General features: G+C 46.2%; 1 protein-coding gene across 2 annotated transcripts; it reads left to right on the forward strand.

The window, feature by feature from the left end:
- Positions 1-1,120: 1,120 nt before the first annotated feature.
- bloc1s2 (biogenesis of lysosomal organelles complex-1, subunit 2) lies at positions 1,121-12,074 on the forward strand. Of its 2 annotated transcripts, XM_085970664.1 has the most exons (6): positions 1,219-1,293; positions 3,617-3,810; positions 4,170-4,286; positions 5,641-5,760; positions 7,695-7,799; positions 8,538-12,074. In XM_085970664.1, exons 3-6 carry the CDS (start codon positions 4,244-4,246, stop codon positions 8,567-8,569), a joined length of 300 nt encoding a protein of 99 aa, XP_085826790.1. In that variant the 5' UTR covers positions 1,219-1,293; positions 3,617-3,810; positions 4,170-4,243; the 3' UTR covers positions 8,570-12,074. The 2 variants fall into 2 exon arrangements, with proteins under 2 accessions (XP_085826789.1, XP_085826790.1); XM_085970663.1 differs by lacking the exon at positions 3,617-3,810 and having other exon boundaries at positions 1,121-1,293; positions 8,538-11,778.
- Positions 12,075-15,400: the final 3,326 nt, after the last annotated feature.

Raw genomic sequence — 15,400 nt, forward strand, 5'->3', positions numbered from 1 at the left:
GAGTGGCTTCCTCCTGTTCCTATGCAACAGACTGGAGAGGATGAGTGGCCTGTTCCTGTGCAACAGATGAGAGGCTGAGTGGCCTCCCCCTGTTCCCGTGTAACAGACTGGAGGGGCTGAGTGGCCTCCTGTTCCTGTGCAACAGACGAGAGGCTGAGTGGCCTGCTCCTGTTCCTAATGTAACAAGCTGGAGGGGCTGAATGGCCTCCTCCTGTTCCTAATGTAACAGGCTGGAGGGGCTGAATGGCCTCATCCTCTGCAACAGGCTGGAGGGGCTGAATGGCCTCCTCCTGTTCCTGTGTAACAGGCTGGCGGGGCTGAATGGCCTCCTCCTCTTCCTAATGTAACAGGTTGGAGGGGCTGAGTGGCCTCCTCCTGTTCCTAATGTAACAGGTTGGAGGGGCTGAATGACCTCCCGTTCCTCTGTAACAGGTTGGAGGGGCTGAGTGGCCTCCTCCTGTTCCTAATGTAACAGGCTGGAGGGGCTGAGTGACCTCCTCCTGTTCCTAATGTAACAGACTGGTGGGGCTGAGTGACCTCCTCCTGTTCCTGTGTAACAGACTGGAGGGGCTGAGTGACGACCTCCTGTTCCTATGTAACAGGCTGGAGGGGCTGAGTGACCTCCTCCTGTTCCTGTGTAACAGACTGGAGGGGCTGAGTGACGACCTCCTGTTCCTGTGTAACAGACTGGAGGGGCTGAGTGGCCTCCTGTTCCTGTGTAACAGACTGGAGGGGCTGAGTGGCCTCCTGTTCCTATGTAACAGGCTGGAGGGCCTCCTCCTGTTCCTAATGTAACAGACTGGAGGGGCTGAGTGACCACCTCCTGTTCCTAATGTAACAGGCTGGAGGGGCTGAGTGACGACCTCCTGTTCCTAATGTAACAGGCTGGAGGGGCTGAGTGACGACCTCCTGTTCCTAATGTAACAGGCTGGAGGGGCTAAGTGGCCTCCTGTTGCTCGACTCCAGTGCTCTGTCCCTGTTTTACTCTGGTTGAGACAGGGGGAGGAGCCACAACGTGGTGTCGCAGTGCCGCTTCCTGATTGGTCAGTTGCCGAAGAGGCATGGTGGTCACCGCCGCCCCCAACCTCCAATTGGTCAGGTGACGCGGACGGCACTGATTGGCCGGGCCTTTGCACACACGCAGGCGTCAGTCGGTCGGTTTGGAGCGGTGCAAAATGTCAGCGCCGGGCGGCGATCTTAGCGGCGGTGCGGACCCGGGGGGGGAGGAGGAGGAGGAGCTGGCGGAGGCTGCCGCTGCTGCTGCCGGCAACAGTGTCGGTGTGAAGAGGACAGGTAAGCGGGGAGGGCGAGGCTCCCCACAGCCACCTCCTTCGCTCGGCCTGTCGCTGTGTCCGGGGTGAGGAGACTCGGGGCCTCCGCCTCCCCCGGGCCTGCTCCTGTTGCTATGGAAACGGCTGAGGGACCCCCCCCCCCCCCTTGCCATTCCTGCTACTCAGTTTATTTCTTTCCCCATTTAAACTTGTCTGACTCCCTTATTTCAGAATAACTGATGGCACTGGCAGTGAACTATAGATGGGGAAGCAGCTGATGATGGTTGTTGTCCACCTGAAGTGCATCATATAACTAGCAGGAAAAAAAAATATTGCTCTTTCCACACTTGGAAAGTAGGAAAAACCTTTTTTTTAACGCAGCGAGTGGTTAGGATCTGGAATGCACTGCCTGAAAGGGTGGTGGAGGCAGACTCAGTCCTGGCTTTCAAAAGGGGAATTGGAGAAGTATCGGAAGGACATTTTTTTTTGCATGTCTATGGGGAAAGGGCGGGGGAGTGGGATTAGCTGAAATGCTCCTGCAGAGAGCCGGCACGGGCTTGACAGGCCGAATGGCCTCCTTCTGTGCTGTAACCACTCTGTGATTCTATAAGTGGGGTAGAAGAGCTAAGGGTTCTCTTGAGCGCAAATATGGAAATCACTAAAAGTAGCGACACAGGTTAACAAGGCCATCAAAAAAGCAAAAAAATTCTGTTGAAAGGTTAACACTCTCGCTCCACAGATGCTGTCTGACCTGCTGAGTGTTTCCAGCATTTTCTGTTTTTATTTAAAAAAAAAGCAAACCAAGCACTAGGGTTTATTTCTAGAGGGATAGAATTGAAAGTAAGGAAGTTATGCTAAACTTGTATCGAACCTTGGTTAGACCACACTTGGAGTACTGCGTGCAGGTCTGGTCGCCATATTATAGAGGCACTGGAGAGGGTGCAGAGAAGATTTACAAGGATGATACCAGAAATGCGAGGGTATACATATCAGGAAAGGAGGAACAGGCTGGGTCTCTTTTTGCTTGAAGAGTGAAGGCTGAGGGGTGACCTAATAGAGGTCTTTAAAATTATGATAGAGTAGATAGAGAAAGTATGTTTCCACTTGTGGGGAAGAGTAAAACTATAGGCCATTGATATAAGATAGGCACCAAGAAATCAAATAGGGAATTAAGAAGAAACTCCTTTACCCAGAGAGTGGTGAGAATGTGAAACTCGCTATCACAGGGAGTGGTTGAGGCGAATAGTACAGATGCATTTAAGGGGAGGCGTGATAAGCATATGAGGGAGAAGGGAATAGAGGGTTATTCTGATAGATGAGGAAAGCTGGGAGGAGGCTCGAGTGGAGCATAAATGCTGTCATGTGCCAAATGGCCTGTTTCTGTGCTGTCCATCCTATGTAAAAGGAAACACTGTAAATGATAGTTAGCATCTGCTCCGAGACAAAAAAAAACTGTGGATAGGAAGGACCTATTTCCCTTACCAGAGAGATCAATAACCAGGGGGCATAGATTTAAAGTACTTAGTAGAAGGATTAGAGGGTGGTGGGGGTCTGGAACTCCCTCCCTGAAAGGGTAGTAGAGGCAGAAACCCTCATCGCATTTAAAAAGTACTTGGATAGGCGCTTGAATTGTCATGACCTACAAGGAGATGGGCCAAGAGCTGGAAAGTGGGATTAGGCTGGATAGCTCTTTATCGGCCGGGGCGCACACGATGGGCCGAATGGCCTCCTGTGCCGTAAATTTCTGTGATTCTATGTTGTGTTCTGATAAAACGCTTTCCTGTAACTGTCATTTAGAGGTTGGGGCAGGAGGTTTCTTACATAGAAGATAGGAGCAGGAGTCGGCCATTCGGTCCCTCGAGCCTGCTCCGCCATTCAATGAGATCATGGCTGATCATTCTTCCTGCCCAATGCAGTATATTTACAAGAATGGGTACTGCATTGGGTTACTTGGAGCCCTAGTGTGAACAGAATGCTGCCAGGGACTGGAGTAACGATTGGGAACGCCATAGGGAACTGAAATATTCTCTCCTGTAAAACTGACCTTTTGAGTTTATCTCTGCGGCATTTTTTTGTGCTACTGAAACGCCAACTCCAAATTTCTCTTCTGTGGGTGTGCTTTATAGTAGTCTGTAGTGTATCTGGAAACTTTTTAAACCTCATATAGTGCTTTCAGTGTACTGGCTTGGGTTTTTTTTTTAGAAAAACATTCTCGTCAATTTTTTCCACTTTTGTTGACGCTTACCCCGTGCTGGGTAAGGTAGCATGGTGCTTGTTGCTCTTTGGTACCTTGCTCTAAATCTCATTTTCTATGCCATGACGGTGAATGCTGTTTGATTCTGTAGGGGGACATTACGGTTGGGCCCAAAGCTGCCCTTGCACAGTGTGTATTTCCAGCAGGACTATCTTGAGTAGCAGTCTGGAGAGAGAGCCGGTTGCCAAACCCCAGATGCCACTTTCTTGACGTTGGCCAACTCGGAATCAGATCTGGGATGTTCCTGATTTGAATTGCTCGATTGCTTGCTGAGCCTTTCAGGAAGTATGGCACAGTCTTGATTTTTCTTTAACTGTAAAAAATATTCCATGTAAACCTGTCAAGTGACAAAATTAAATATTGTACATTAAATTTTCTTAGGCTGGGCACCACCAAAGAGCTATAATTTTTTGAAGTTTTACATTAAAAAAAATACACACCCATCAAAACTTTGTTTCAGCACATTATTTTGACAATTCCATGAATTGCATTGCCTTAGAATATTTTTGTGAAAATCTTTGAGTGGCCTTTGTTCAAAAAGACCTGACACTGTGGGTCTTGAGCCCCTCTCTGTGGCCCGTCTCCTCCACCATTGGAGAACCACTAGATCGGCCAGTAATGTTGTATTTTACTCTTGATAATAGATGATTTTGGAGTGGAAACGGCAGAGGAAGCCACAGAGCCTTCAGAACCAGACATCAACGAACTCTGTAAGGACATGTTTACCAAAATGTCTGTCTACCTGCAAGGAGAGCTCACAGGTTAGTTTGATATTGGTTGTGCAGCGATCAATCTATGGAGCGATGCTACCTAACTAGAGCAGCACCTCTCGTACTTTGCACCAGTATGATGGTCCTTTGCGCCATTTTTTCAGAGCAATGAAAGCGATCTCGCGACCACTGGGAACCATTAAACAGAGGTTCTATCTTACTTCAGTGGATGTTAAAGCTTGTGTCTTGGCCAACATTCTACCCTTAACCAATACCATGAAAACATTAACTTGTCCTTCAACTCATGGGGTGATTCTGCTGCAGATTGGCTGCTGTCTGTGTAACTCGCTGCATTCCAAAAGTAATTGTGTCAAGTGCTTTTGAAATATTTTTGACTGGTAATGAGCAGCTATTATAGATAGAAAAACAGTACATCTTTAATTTAAGATGTTGGTACATTGTACTTAAACTTTCAGGTTGGTACTGGCAGAAAACGCCCTGGTTAATTCTGCAGTCCAAATTTAGGACTGATACGCAGATGTGCCAAGGCTCCTGATGATGAAACTTTCTTGATTTTTTAAAAAAACCGGCGCGATGCTTTCAGAAACGACAGGGCAGTAGAACAACAGCATTTTGCATTTATGTAACGCCTTGGACGTCGATAATGTCCCACTGCATTTTAGAGTAAAAGCGAGAGAAATGGGAGCCCGAGGCGCAGGAAACCATTCTGAGAGGGGTGATTGAAGGCTTGGGTGAAAAGATGGGTTTTGAAAAGGTTTTTAAAAGGAAAAGAGAGAGATGATAAGTAAGAGGGGTTCAGGGTGGGGTGGAGTCACATAGAGCAAGGCCTAAATGGTGCACAGGAATGGGAAGCTTGAAGGGCACCAGTGCAAGCAAGTGTAGAGGAGGTTGCAGAGCCAAGCTGGAGGGAGTTGAAGACAAGAATGAGGAGTTTAAGTTTAATGCATTGGGGGACAGGGAGCTAGTGTATGTCTGCTGGTACGGGGCTGATGGATGAGTTGAAAGCACAGGTTGAGGGTTGTAAATGGCAAACGTACGACTGGGAAGTATTTCTTTACACGGTGACCAGCTGGAGTGGGTGGCTGAGGCCAGGACACTGGGCTCATTTTGAGAAACAGCTAAACACTGTAATGGAAAGATGTTCCGGTTGATAATCTGAAGGATGAGCTCAAATGGGCTGAAGGGCCACATCTGAAACCAATCTTCTGATGCCTTACTGATTGCAGTACAGTTTGAAGTTGGACAATGCTAGTCTCCCTCTTGGATAGGCAGTAGTAAACTTGTGCCTGTTGCTGTCTTTAACAGACTTACTGCTGAGCTACACATTACAAAAAGAATTCATCATTGAGTTATTGATGTACGTCAAACTCTTTATATGCCTTAGCTACCTGTGAAGATTATAAACTCTTGGAGAACATGAACAAACTGACTGGCCTTAAATACCTGGAGATGAAGGAGATTGCTGTTAATATTAATCGCAACCTCAAAGATCTCAATCAGAAATGTGAGTATTTGGAATTTCAGTTTTCAACAATGTTTAGTCGATCTCCTGTGGTGTTGCTCATGGATGAGCTGGAGCAGAGCTGTAATGTCCGACCTCTAACCCCATTAGGCCACTGCTCAGATTCCCCTGCAGGGAATTGTCTAAATGGGTCTTGTGGCTAAATGGAGGCTGTTCATTGGGAGTTCCTGTAGATTAACAGCTGCTCGATGTCCCTTATATTGACAGTCTGTCCAGATTATCTCGGTTTATCAACAGCAAGGGTTAACTGGATATCTTCTCTCTTGAAAATGCGGTGGGTGTTCGACGCAAGGTTTGTATAGGTAGGTGAAGATGGGGCGGTCCCTTTAACCGGCTGCGCGGCCCATTCAAATTTTGGCGCGTGCGTGGTTTCTTCCATGCAAAAGCCGGTGAGCGGCCTGCGCAGGACCTCCAGATCGCTGCGCGGCCACGCAACTTAGAGACACGTTGGCTGTTGCCCTGCACAAAGTAAACTGCGTGACTTTCTCAAGATGAGTGAGGATCTGCGGAGCCGATTTACACTGAATCCAACTCCATTGCCAATCTGAGCATTAATGAATTTAATGGCATGGAAACCCAGTACTTTGGACAGTGGTTATAGCTTGTAGGTAAAGTTCCAATGGAGGTGGAAATTACTGAACAGTATATTGAGTTTATGAACTATTGCAGTAGCATGGTCCTGGGTAGTTCAGAGATATTTGTTCAAGTAGCATTAGATTGTTTGGTTGTGTTTTATTTTGTTAATGCTATCCATCTATAACCCATGTTTAAGTATGTTATGCAATAAATAAATAGTGAAGTTTCTGTTCGTAGCACATGGTTTATTTCTATCAGCTTGTCTCGGTTGGCAACAGTCTCACCCCCTGAGTCGCCATGTTAATCAGCTTGTCTCGCTTGGTAACAGTCTCACCCCCTGAGTCGCCATGATAATCAGCTTGTCTCGCTTGGTAACATTCTCACCCCGAGTCGCCATGATAATGAAAAAAAAAACTTAATCCAGAATTTCACACAGGATGACCCTAATCATTTGACCATAGAATCATCGAAGTTTACAGCACAGAAGGAGGTCATTCGGCCCATTGTGTCTGTGCCGGCCGAAAAAGAGCTCTCCAGCCTAATCCCACTTTCCAGCTCTTGGTCTGTAGCCCTGTAGTTTACGGCACTTCAAGTGCATATCCAAGTACTTTTTAAATATGATGAGGGTTTCTGCCTCTCCCACCCAGTGAGTTCCAGACCCCCACCACCCTCTGGGTGAAAAACGTTCTCCTCAACTCCCCTCTAATCCTTCTACCAATGACTTTAAATCTCTGCCCCCTGGTTATTGACCTCTCTGCCGAGGGAAATAGGTCCTTCCTATCCACTCTATCTAGGCCCCTCATAATTTTATACACCTCAATTAAATCTCCCCTGAGCCTCCTCTGTTCCAAAGAAAACAACCCCAGCCTATCCAGTCTTTCATATCTTCATACCTATTCAGTAAGAGTGCCAAGCACAAATGGATGCCTCCAATACAGGGATAGGCGGTCGGGGGTGGGGGGGGGGGGAGCGGGCTGTGGTGAAGTTGGTGTTCAAATTTGGAGTGGCAAATTTCTTGAAGTAGATCCTTTTATTGTTCAAGGCATGGATGGGAAAAGGTGGCAGGAGAAAGAAAATGTTGTTTATGACATTTGTGTCCCGTAAGTTTAAGCGATCGGTTGTATCCGCGCTGCTGTGCTGGCTGCATTCTCTCTGCTTTCCTTAAGCAATCACACTTTCGACTTTTGCTGGTAAATTAGTCATCTCTAACAAAGTGTAATGAGGTTCTGCACCCATCGTTCACTGTTGTAGAACCAGTTTACCGCAGATTATTTGATTACTTGGCTTTCTTGTGTAGCTTCGAGCAGTTGATTGAAATCTGCATGACGTTTATCTTCTAGATGCCGGTCTGCAGCCGTACCTTGATCAGATTAATCAGATTGAGGAACAAGTCGCAGTGCTGGAACAAGCAGCCTACAGATTGGATGCGTACTCCAAAAAGCTAGGTAGGAATTTATGCTCTGTTTAAAATAATTACTTTTGCAAGCACCCATTGGGGTTACTCTGAGGGATGGGTATAAAAGCAAATTTGCATGTATATTTATTGTGACCATGTTTATAAATTGGTATGTTTTAAGCTATGCGTGCATCCACAACTCGCGCAAAAACCATCATTCTTGGGCAATCAGTTGGTAGAGCTCCTGTTTCTAAATCTGAAGCCCTGATGTGGAGCTCCGTGCTGTTGAGTTTATGACCTGCGCTCACTCCAGTGTGTGACTGAGGAGGTGGCTGGTGGTGCAGTTTGGCAGATGAGATGTTAAAAGGCGGCCCTGGCTGCCTATTTAGGTGGATGTTCAAGATCCCATGGCACTATTTGAAGTAGAGCATAGAGTTCTACTCTTGTCCTGGCTACTGTTCCTCCCTTTACCAATATCCATCCAAAACAGATCTAACTGGTTACTCATGTCATTGCTGTTTCTGGATGTCCCTGTGTTCAAAATGACTGCCCATTTATCTGTCATTATAGTTCCCAATTAATTGTGTGACGGGCTATAAGGTTCAACATTGGGAACTGTAGGGCATAGGGTGGATGAAGAGCAATATGGGACATGTCCCAAGGTTTGTTGTGTTGGAAGATTTGAATTTTCCAACACATATGGATGGGAGTGCAAATCCTATTGAAGCCTGTTCCAGGTAGTAATCCTCTTGTTCAAGGTTCTCATTGCGTCGTTCTATTTTTACAGAAGCCAAGTTTAAGAAATTAGAGAAACGATGACCTCTACTGCATTGAAGATGTCACAAAATGACGTACGTTCATTTGTGGATAGATGAAGCACAAGCCATTGGAAAAAGAGCTAGAGAACTGATAAAACTTTCATACGATGATGAAGAGATTATTGGTGGGTTCTGCAGTGACAAATCTACAAAGATTGAACCATGGGTGTGTTGTGGCAGCCTTTATTTTTTACCTTGTGTATATGCAAGTGGTTGAGCTAAGTAAATGTTTTGGACTAGATATGTCACTATTACTAACCTCTTCAGGACAATGGGAAACCTTTGCCATGCAAACTGCTTAAAAACATAGCTTCTTGCTGTTCAATTGATTTTTTTAAAGTATTATTTAAATGGATTGTTCTTCCTCTGTGACTGGGGCAAAGCCACCTGAACAGTTCCCAACAAGAGCATAAGAATGGAATGAGAAAGGGCCCTCACACCATCAGCCCACTCCTTCCACGGACAGAGCCTCCAAATCTGGTGCCGTGGCAGTTTAACAATAATCGTATCGGTATATTATGAAAACTGCCTATTAAATAGTATGTTAAATCTTAACAGAATGGGTTTTCTTGTGACAATTCAGAAATTTTCAAATTGGAGATGCTGGTGACTGGTGTAAATTTCTGTTTCTCAAAAATCGACAACTGTGTATACAAAACTAGAAACTTTGCAGTATTTTGAGTGAAAGCATTCAAAGACCATCTGAGGCAAAAGTCCAAAATGTGGTCGTTTATGAAAACTAAATTGATCTTTATCTTGCTGTAAGTATTAAGCTGTAGCCTAGATCTGCATATCCTGTTCACGACTGCCATTGATTAGTTATATATTCAATATGTAAACTTGGGTTCTGTGCTGCAATCTTAATTCTAACCAAGAACACTTATTATCTGCGCTAATGGGGACCTACCATGGCGTTTTGAGATTAGTTAATCAGGAGCTTAGAGTAAATGTGTTGCTGATTATCTGACGTTTTTCAGATCCATGTCTTGAAACTACATAAAGCAAACTCTCTTCCCTCACTGTCTGCTTGCTCTTAATATTCAATTACCCTGACAAATGCTGGCACTGTTCCTTTTATGGGAAATTGTACTGCTAGTCACCTTCTCTTCCTCCCTGCTTGCTGTTCTAATTGCTGGTATTGATTTTTCTCCTTCCTTGTTCTGGCACCGGCAGCAGTTTCTAGCATTGTTTAGTAACTTGTGCCCTAGGTTGGCACTCTATTGCAAGGCATTCCCATTTCTTGAGCCCTGCTCCTCTTTGAATCCGTGAGGGTCGAGCTCTGTTTTCTCTCTGATATTCGGGCACGGTTTCCTCCGTGGCTCTTTGCAGCTTCTCCAAGCCCCACCTGAAATGTCGATAGAATTAGATGTTTTTGATGTCCTTTCAGAAAGGCGGCAGGTCAGTGTCTACACTTGAGGACCTGATGGTTCCCTATTTCTGTCCTGCAGCGAAGTTCCATGTATTTAAAGACTTCAGTTAATCTGCTGGCTGCATTGGAGGGCAGGCAGTGACCGTGATGTCCCCAAAGCAGAGAGTTGGCATTTGGATCGGAGCCTGTAGTTCCTAATCAGTTACATGGAATTTACAGCACAGAAACAGGCCATTCAGCCCAACTGGTCCGTGCCGGTGTTTGTGCTCCACACGGGCCTCCTCCCACCCCTCTTCATCTCACCCTATCAGTATATCCTTCTATTCCTTTCTCCCTCCTGTTTATCTAGCCTCCCCTTAAATGTATCGATACTATTCGCCTCAACCACTCGCTGTGGTAGCGAGTTCCACATTCTCACCACTCTCTGGGTAAAGAAGTTTCTCCTGAATTCCCTATTGGATTTATTAGCGACTATCTGATATTTATGGGCCCCTTGTTTTGGATTATCCCGCAAGTGGCACGGTGGCATAGTGGTTAGCACTGTTGCCTCACAGCGCCAGGGACCCGGGTTCGAATCCGGCCTCGGGTGACTGTCTGTGTGGAGTTTGCACATTCTCCCCGTGTTTGCGTGGCTTTCCTCCGGGTGCTCCGGTTTCCTCCCACAGTCCAAAGATGTGCGGGTTAGGTTGATTGGCTATGATAAATTGACCCTTAGTGTTAGGGGGATTAAATACGTGGGGTTACGGGGATAGGGTGGGATATGTGTTGGTGTAGGGGTTACGGGGATCGGGTGGGATATGTGTCGGTGCAGGCTCGATGGGCCGAAATGGCCTCTATCTGCACTGTGGGGTTTCTGTGATTCTGTGGAAACATCTTCTCCACGTCTACCCTAGCAAACCATTTCATAATTTTAAAGACCTCTATCAGGTCACCCCTCAGTCTTTTTTCTAGAGAAAAGAGCCTCAGTCTGTTGAGCCTTCCCTGATGGGTATAACCTCTCAGTTCTGGTATCATTCTAGTAAATTAAAAAAAAAATTTTTGCCCCTTCTCTAGTGCCTCTAACCATCACGCCCTGCATCAATGTCCACTCCTTGTTAAGTTTCCACAGCTTCTCGCATCTTTGCTGCGCTGTGCCGATGAGTGATGTGCTGTAGCAAGAGATGTCGTTGTCCTGAGTCTAACAATAGAATTTTTTTTTGCACTCTGGATTGTACAGTTTATGTCCTGCCTTCCTCTTAGTGCTGGTGGAACAGGAGACTGGACTTGAGCTTGGTACCTTTGATCAGTTTTGTAGAATCTCAAGTGCAAATCCATTTCTGCAAGTCCTGGCTGTAAGTGTGCTAACCGTCTTGGAGCTGGCACAAGTGCATTTGAGGATTCATGTAATCTTGAACCACAAGTGAAATTGTGAGATTAAGTCACAATACTTCTGTATATTTATAATTGACACCTATTAAATTTATACACTTGTTCTGTATTTCAAAATGTAAATTTTAAACTGGGTTTTGTTAAGAGCATTTTCATGTAACCGAGGCCTATGCTGCTGTAATAGACATCTGGTGTGGTGCTAATACCTTGGGTCAATACTCTTGTGCCCGTGTATAGTATACCTGTAAGATGACCCACAAAAAAGGGGCCCTTCTCCTTTTGAGTGAAGCAGTGTAGAGAGTGGAGGGTAAGTGGTGTATTCACCATGTTTTGCCCAGTCATCCAGTGCAGTCTCGTGCTCTGCTTTAAAGTCCCCTTTTCAGACAACCTCCCTACTTATAACCTGCCAAATCGTGGTTTAAATTATTTTGCTTGTGTGTGTATGTATACATAAAATGTTTGTACACACATAATTCTTGTTTTGTTGGCAATTCTGCTGCAGCTGTGTATATATTTTTTGCAACTCCGCTTTAGAATGAAGCTGCTATTTATGAAATGTTGTTCTCTAGAATTGAGTCAACATCAACTTTCTTGGATGAATGAAACATGTGCTGTTATTACATGATTATGGCACTGTTTATTGATGCATCCAGGACAAACAACACGAACCCAATTGAAGGATTCTGATAGTTTAAGGGAAAGGCAAAGTTTGCCCAGTTTCAGCGCAGCCGAGATTGATTATTGATTGCAATAAAAGAATTACAAAATATTTGTCTAATGCCATGTGCATAGTTGGTTGATGCATTTAAAACTAAAAAATTTAGGGTGCCACCACTGACCATACTGAAGGGACCTGCAAATCTCAATGAAACTTGCAGAAGGAACATCTAAGAGTGCTTGGTATTCAAGTCTCATAGTCTTACCAGATTTTTGTTTTTGCAAAATACCAATTTTCTTCAACCTGTATGAAGACCTTGAGTGCTGGCAGTCTCTCTGCTTGGCCGCGTTGGTGATAGGGGGTGTACCTCATGGGTCCTACAAGAAAACATTGGTGTCACAGCTTCATCTTGCCCTGAGTGCTGCTTGACTCAAGGGAGTTGTACCTTTTTGACTTGAGAAGCCTGCACACACACACTGTCTTCTGTGATGCATCAGTACATGCTGCTTTGTTTCTTTTGGTGAGGCTCTATATGTTCTTAAAAGAAAACTTTTGTGACCTTGTTTTTAATTTTGCTGCGCCATGCATGAGCTGCAGCAGGGAGGGCTGCTTGTAGCCAACCCACTAGCGGGGATGTACCTGCCTGTGGTTGACACCTTTCTGTGCAACAGCGTGGAGGTTAGCAGAGTGGGGGTGTAGGAACTAAACCTGTACAATTTCGCCACATCGCCCTGTGCTCTGAATAACCACTCGGTCAAACTTGAGACATTGGTTCTTACTGTTGTGTCCAGTTACACCCAGTTCGACGGCACCTCTCAAACCCGCGACCTCCACCACCTAGAAAGGCAAGGGCAGCAGGTGCATGGGAACACCACCACCTCCCACCACACACCATCCTGACTTGGAAATATATCGGCTGTTCCTTCATAGTCGCTGGGTCACAATCCTGGAACTCCCTAACAGCACTGTGGGAGCACCTTCACCACACAGACTGCAGCGGTTCAAGAAGGCAACTCACCAAAATATACTCTGAGAAATGACTCGTGACTTTTTTTGGTGGGGGAAATATGGTATTGAAAGTGTGATATAAGTAGTGTGATAGATATTACGTGTTTTGAATGTGGATTTTCACAGGAACGATGGGCCGAATGGCCCCTGTGCTGTATCATTCTATGATTTGGCTCACGGTGTGCAGATGTTTATAACTAGGCTGGCCCACACAATGCCAACGGTATATTTTTGCTGTTAAATGGTACCAGTGTATCTCAACTGATGAAGCCATGTACAATTTGCACAGTACGGCCCAATCTCATCTCTTTAAAAATGTGGGCTTTTACTACTGACTGCATCAGCAAAAGTCTACATTGGAGGTTAGTCTACAGCACAAAAATGTGCTCCCATTTGACACTAGGTTAGGAAATTATGCTGCTACAGTAAAGAATTACCAGTACTGGTACTAAAATGAAGTCTTTGCTGTGGATTGCAAATCCTTGGGCCTAGAAATTCAGTTGGGCGCGCCAGCCGTTGGCGCCTTAGGAGGAGTAGATCTCGAGCGCTAGGCGCTTAGCGCCCGGGCGCAGCGCGATCTGCGCCTCGCCCCAACTTCAGTACACATTTAGCGCCGGCGCAAAGTCTTAGCGCGCGCCTTGCTGCGCGCGCAGATCATGACGTCATTTCGTCGTGCAACGCCCTTTGTGCGCCCCGAACCGGAACTTCACTCGCGCCAGCCCATTGTGCGCCGGGCGGCCCTAACGACTGTGAAGTGGAACGGTACACAGCCGATGCGGGCCGCGGGGAGCGCAAATTAAAGGGCCCTCCTGTACTAGAAATGGTACGGCTGGCTGGGGGGAGGGAGAGAGAGACGAGGAGGAGGAACGAGGAGGAGGGAGGAGGACGACTGGTGTGCCGGGAACACACAACAAACTGATGGAGAGAAACCCTCCCCAAAACCACAAATACACCAGTGTCGGCCTTTCAAAAAAAACAAATCCACCCTCCCCCTTTTAAGAGCTCACTGGAGCCAGAGTGTCTGCTGTCAATCAGCAGCTCGCCGCACCTGCCCTACGCCCAACTTCCGGTTTAGCGCCCCGGCCCGCCGGCTTAACGCCTAAAGAGAGGCGTGCAGCGCCAGTTTTAGCGCTCGAGCAAACTCTTAGGGTGAAGCTAATGAATATCGGAGAAGTGGCCTCGATTTGGCGGCAGGTGCAAACTTTAGCGGCCGCCCGACTTTACCGCCCCAAAAGTGGCTACAATGAATTTCTAGGCCATGATATCTGTGGAATCAGTTTTCTTTTTAAAGCTGTGCAGTTGATGATTCAATGTAGTGGAGTTCATGTTCTGGTCGCTGGTGAGAGTGAGGCACATCAAATGCAACCTTGTTTGTACTGGCAGGGTTATACTGATGGAAGCCTGTTGCCATTTTCCCCCTGGACGTGCATAGTTAAATCTAGTGGCGGATTACCAGCCAGAAGGGTGTTCACAAGATCAATCCAGAGGAGGAAGACCATTTAGCTCATGCAGAAAGAAACTACAGACCCCCTCCCCATTAGAGCAGCTAGCTGTTTTTTGTCAGTGCCTCCACTACCACTGTGGCTCAGTGGGCAGCACTCTCGCCTCTGAGTCAGAAGGTTGTGGGTTCAAGTCCCACTTCAGAGACTTGAGAACAAAAATCTAGGCTGACGCTCCAGTGCAGTGCTGAGGGAGTGCTGCACTGTCGGAGGTGCCGTCTTTCAGATGAGACGTTCAAGTCGTCTGCTCTCTCAGGTGGACGTAAAAGATCCCGTGGCACTATTTCGAAGAAGAGCAGGGGAGTTCTCCCCGGTGTCCTGGGCCAATATTTATCCCTCAATCAACATAATAAAAACAGATTATCTGGTCATTATTGCCTTGCTGTTTGTGGGGCAAATTGGCGGCTGCGTTTCCTACATTACAACAGTGACTATACTTCAAAAGTACTTCATTGGCTGTGAAGCGCTTTGGGACATCCTGTGGTCGTGAAAGACGCTATAGAAATGCCAGTCTTTTTCTTGGAGTCCAATCCAGATGCTAATCTCTGTGTAGAAGAATTTTGAATATTCGTCCTGAATTTGCCCTTTTAGTTTGCACCAATGCCCTTTTGTCTTCCTAATTAGGTTAAGTTTGAAATAATGTTACAAATTTGCCTTTTCTTTACAGTTTAACCACCTTGTATGTCTCTATGAAGTCATTTCCTTTCAAGGCTGAGCAGCCCACGTTTCTTCAGCCTTTCCATTATCGCCCGATGGCGGGGATCAATCTTGTGCTGGTAATTAGACTGGTTTCGCGTTGCTTAGTTACACAGATGAGTTTCTGAGAGACTGCGTCCGCTCCGGCTGTGACTGATCCAGTATTGTACAGTCTATTTGAGATTGTCTCGCTCAAGAGGATCTCCCCATGAAATTCACATTACTGGCATACAT

The sequence above is a fragment of the Somniosus microcephalus genome, chromosome 29 (genome assembly GCF_052327205.1).
Source record: "Somniosus microcephalus isolate GS21.2 chromosome 29, FLI_Smic_1.0, whole genome shotgun sequence".
Classification (NCBI taxonomy): Eukaryota; Metazoa; Chordata; class Chondrichthyes; order Squaliformes; family Somniosidae; genus Somniosus; species Somniosus microcephalus.

What these genes read in the sequence shown, in the direction of transcription:
- bloc1s2 (XM_085970663.1), top strand. Translation starts at nt 1,176, where the DNA reads ATGTCAGCGCCGGGCGGCGATCTTAGCGGCGGTGCGGACCCGGGGGGG. An exon ending in TGTCGGTGTGAAGAGGACAG is followed by an intron (nt 1,294 to 4,169) that starts GTAAGCGGGGAG and finishes TCTTGATAATAG; the next exon opens with ATGATTTTGGAGTGGAAACG. An exon ending in TGCGTACTCCAAAAAGCTAG is followed by an intron (nt 7,800 to 8,537) that starts GTAGGAATTTAT and finishes CTATTTTTACAG; the next exon opens with AAGCCAAGTTTAAGAAATTA.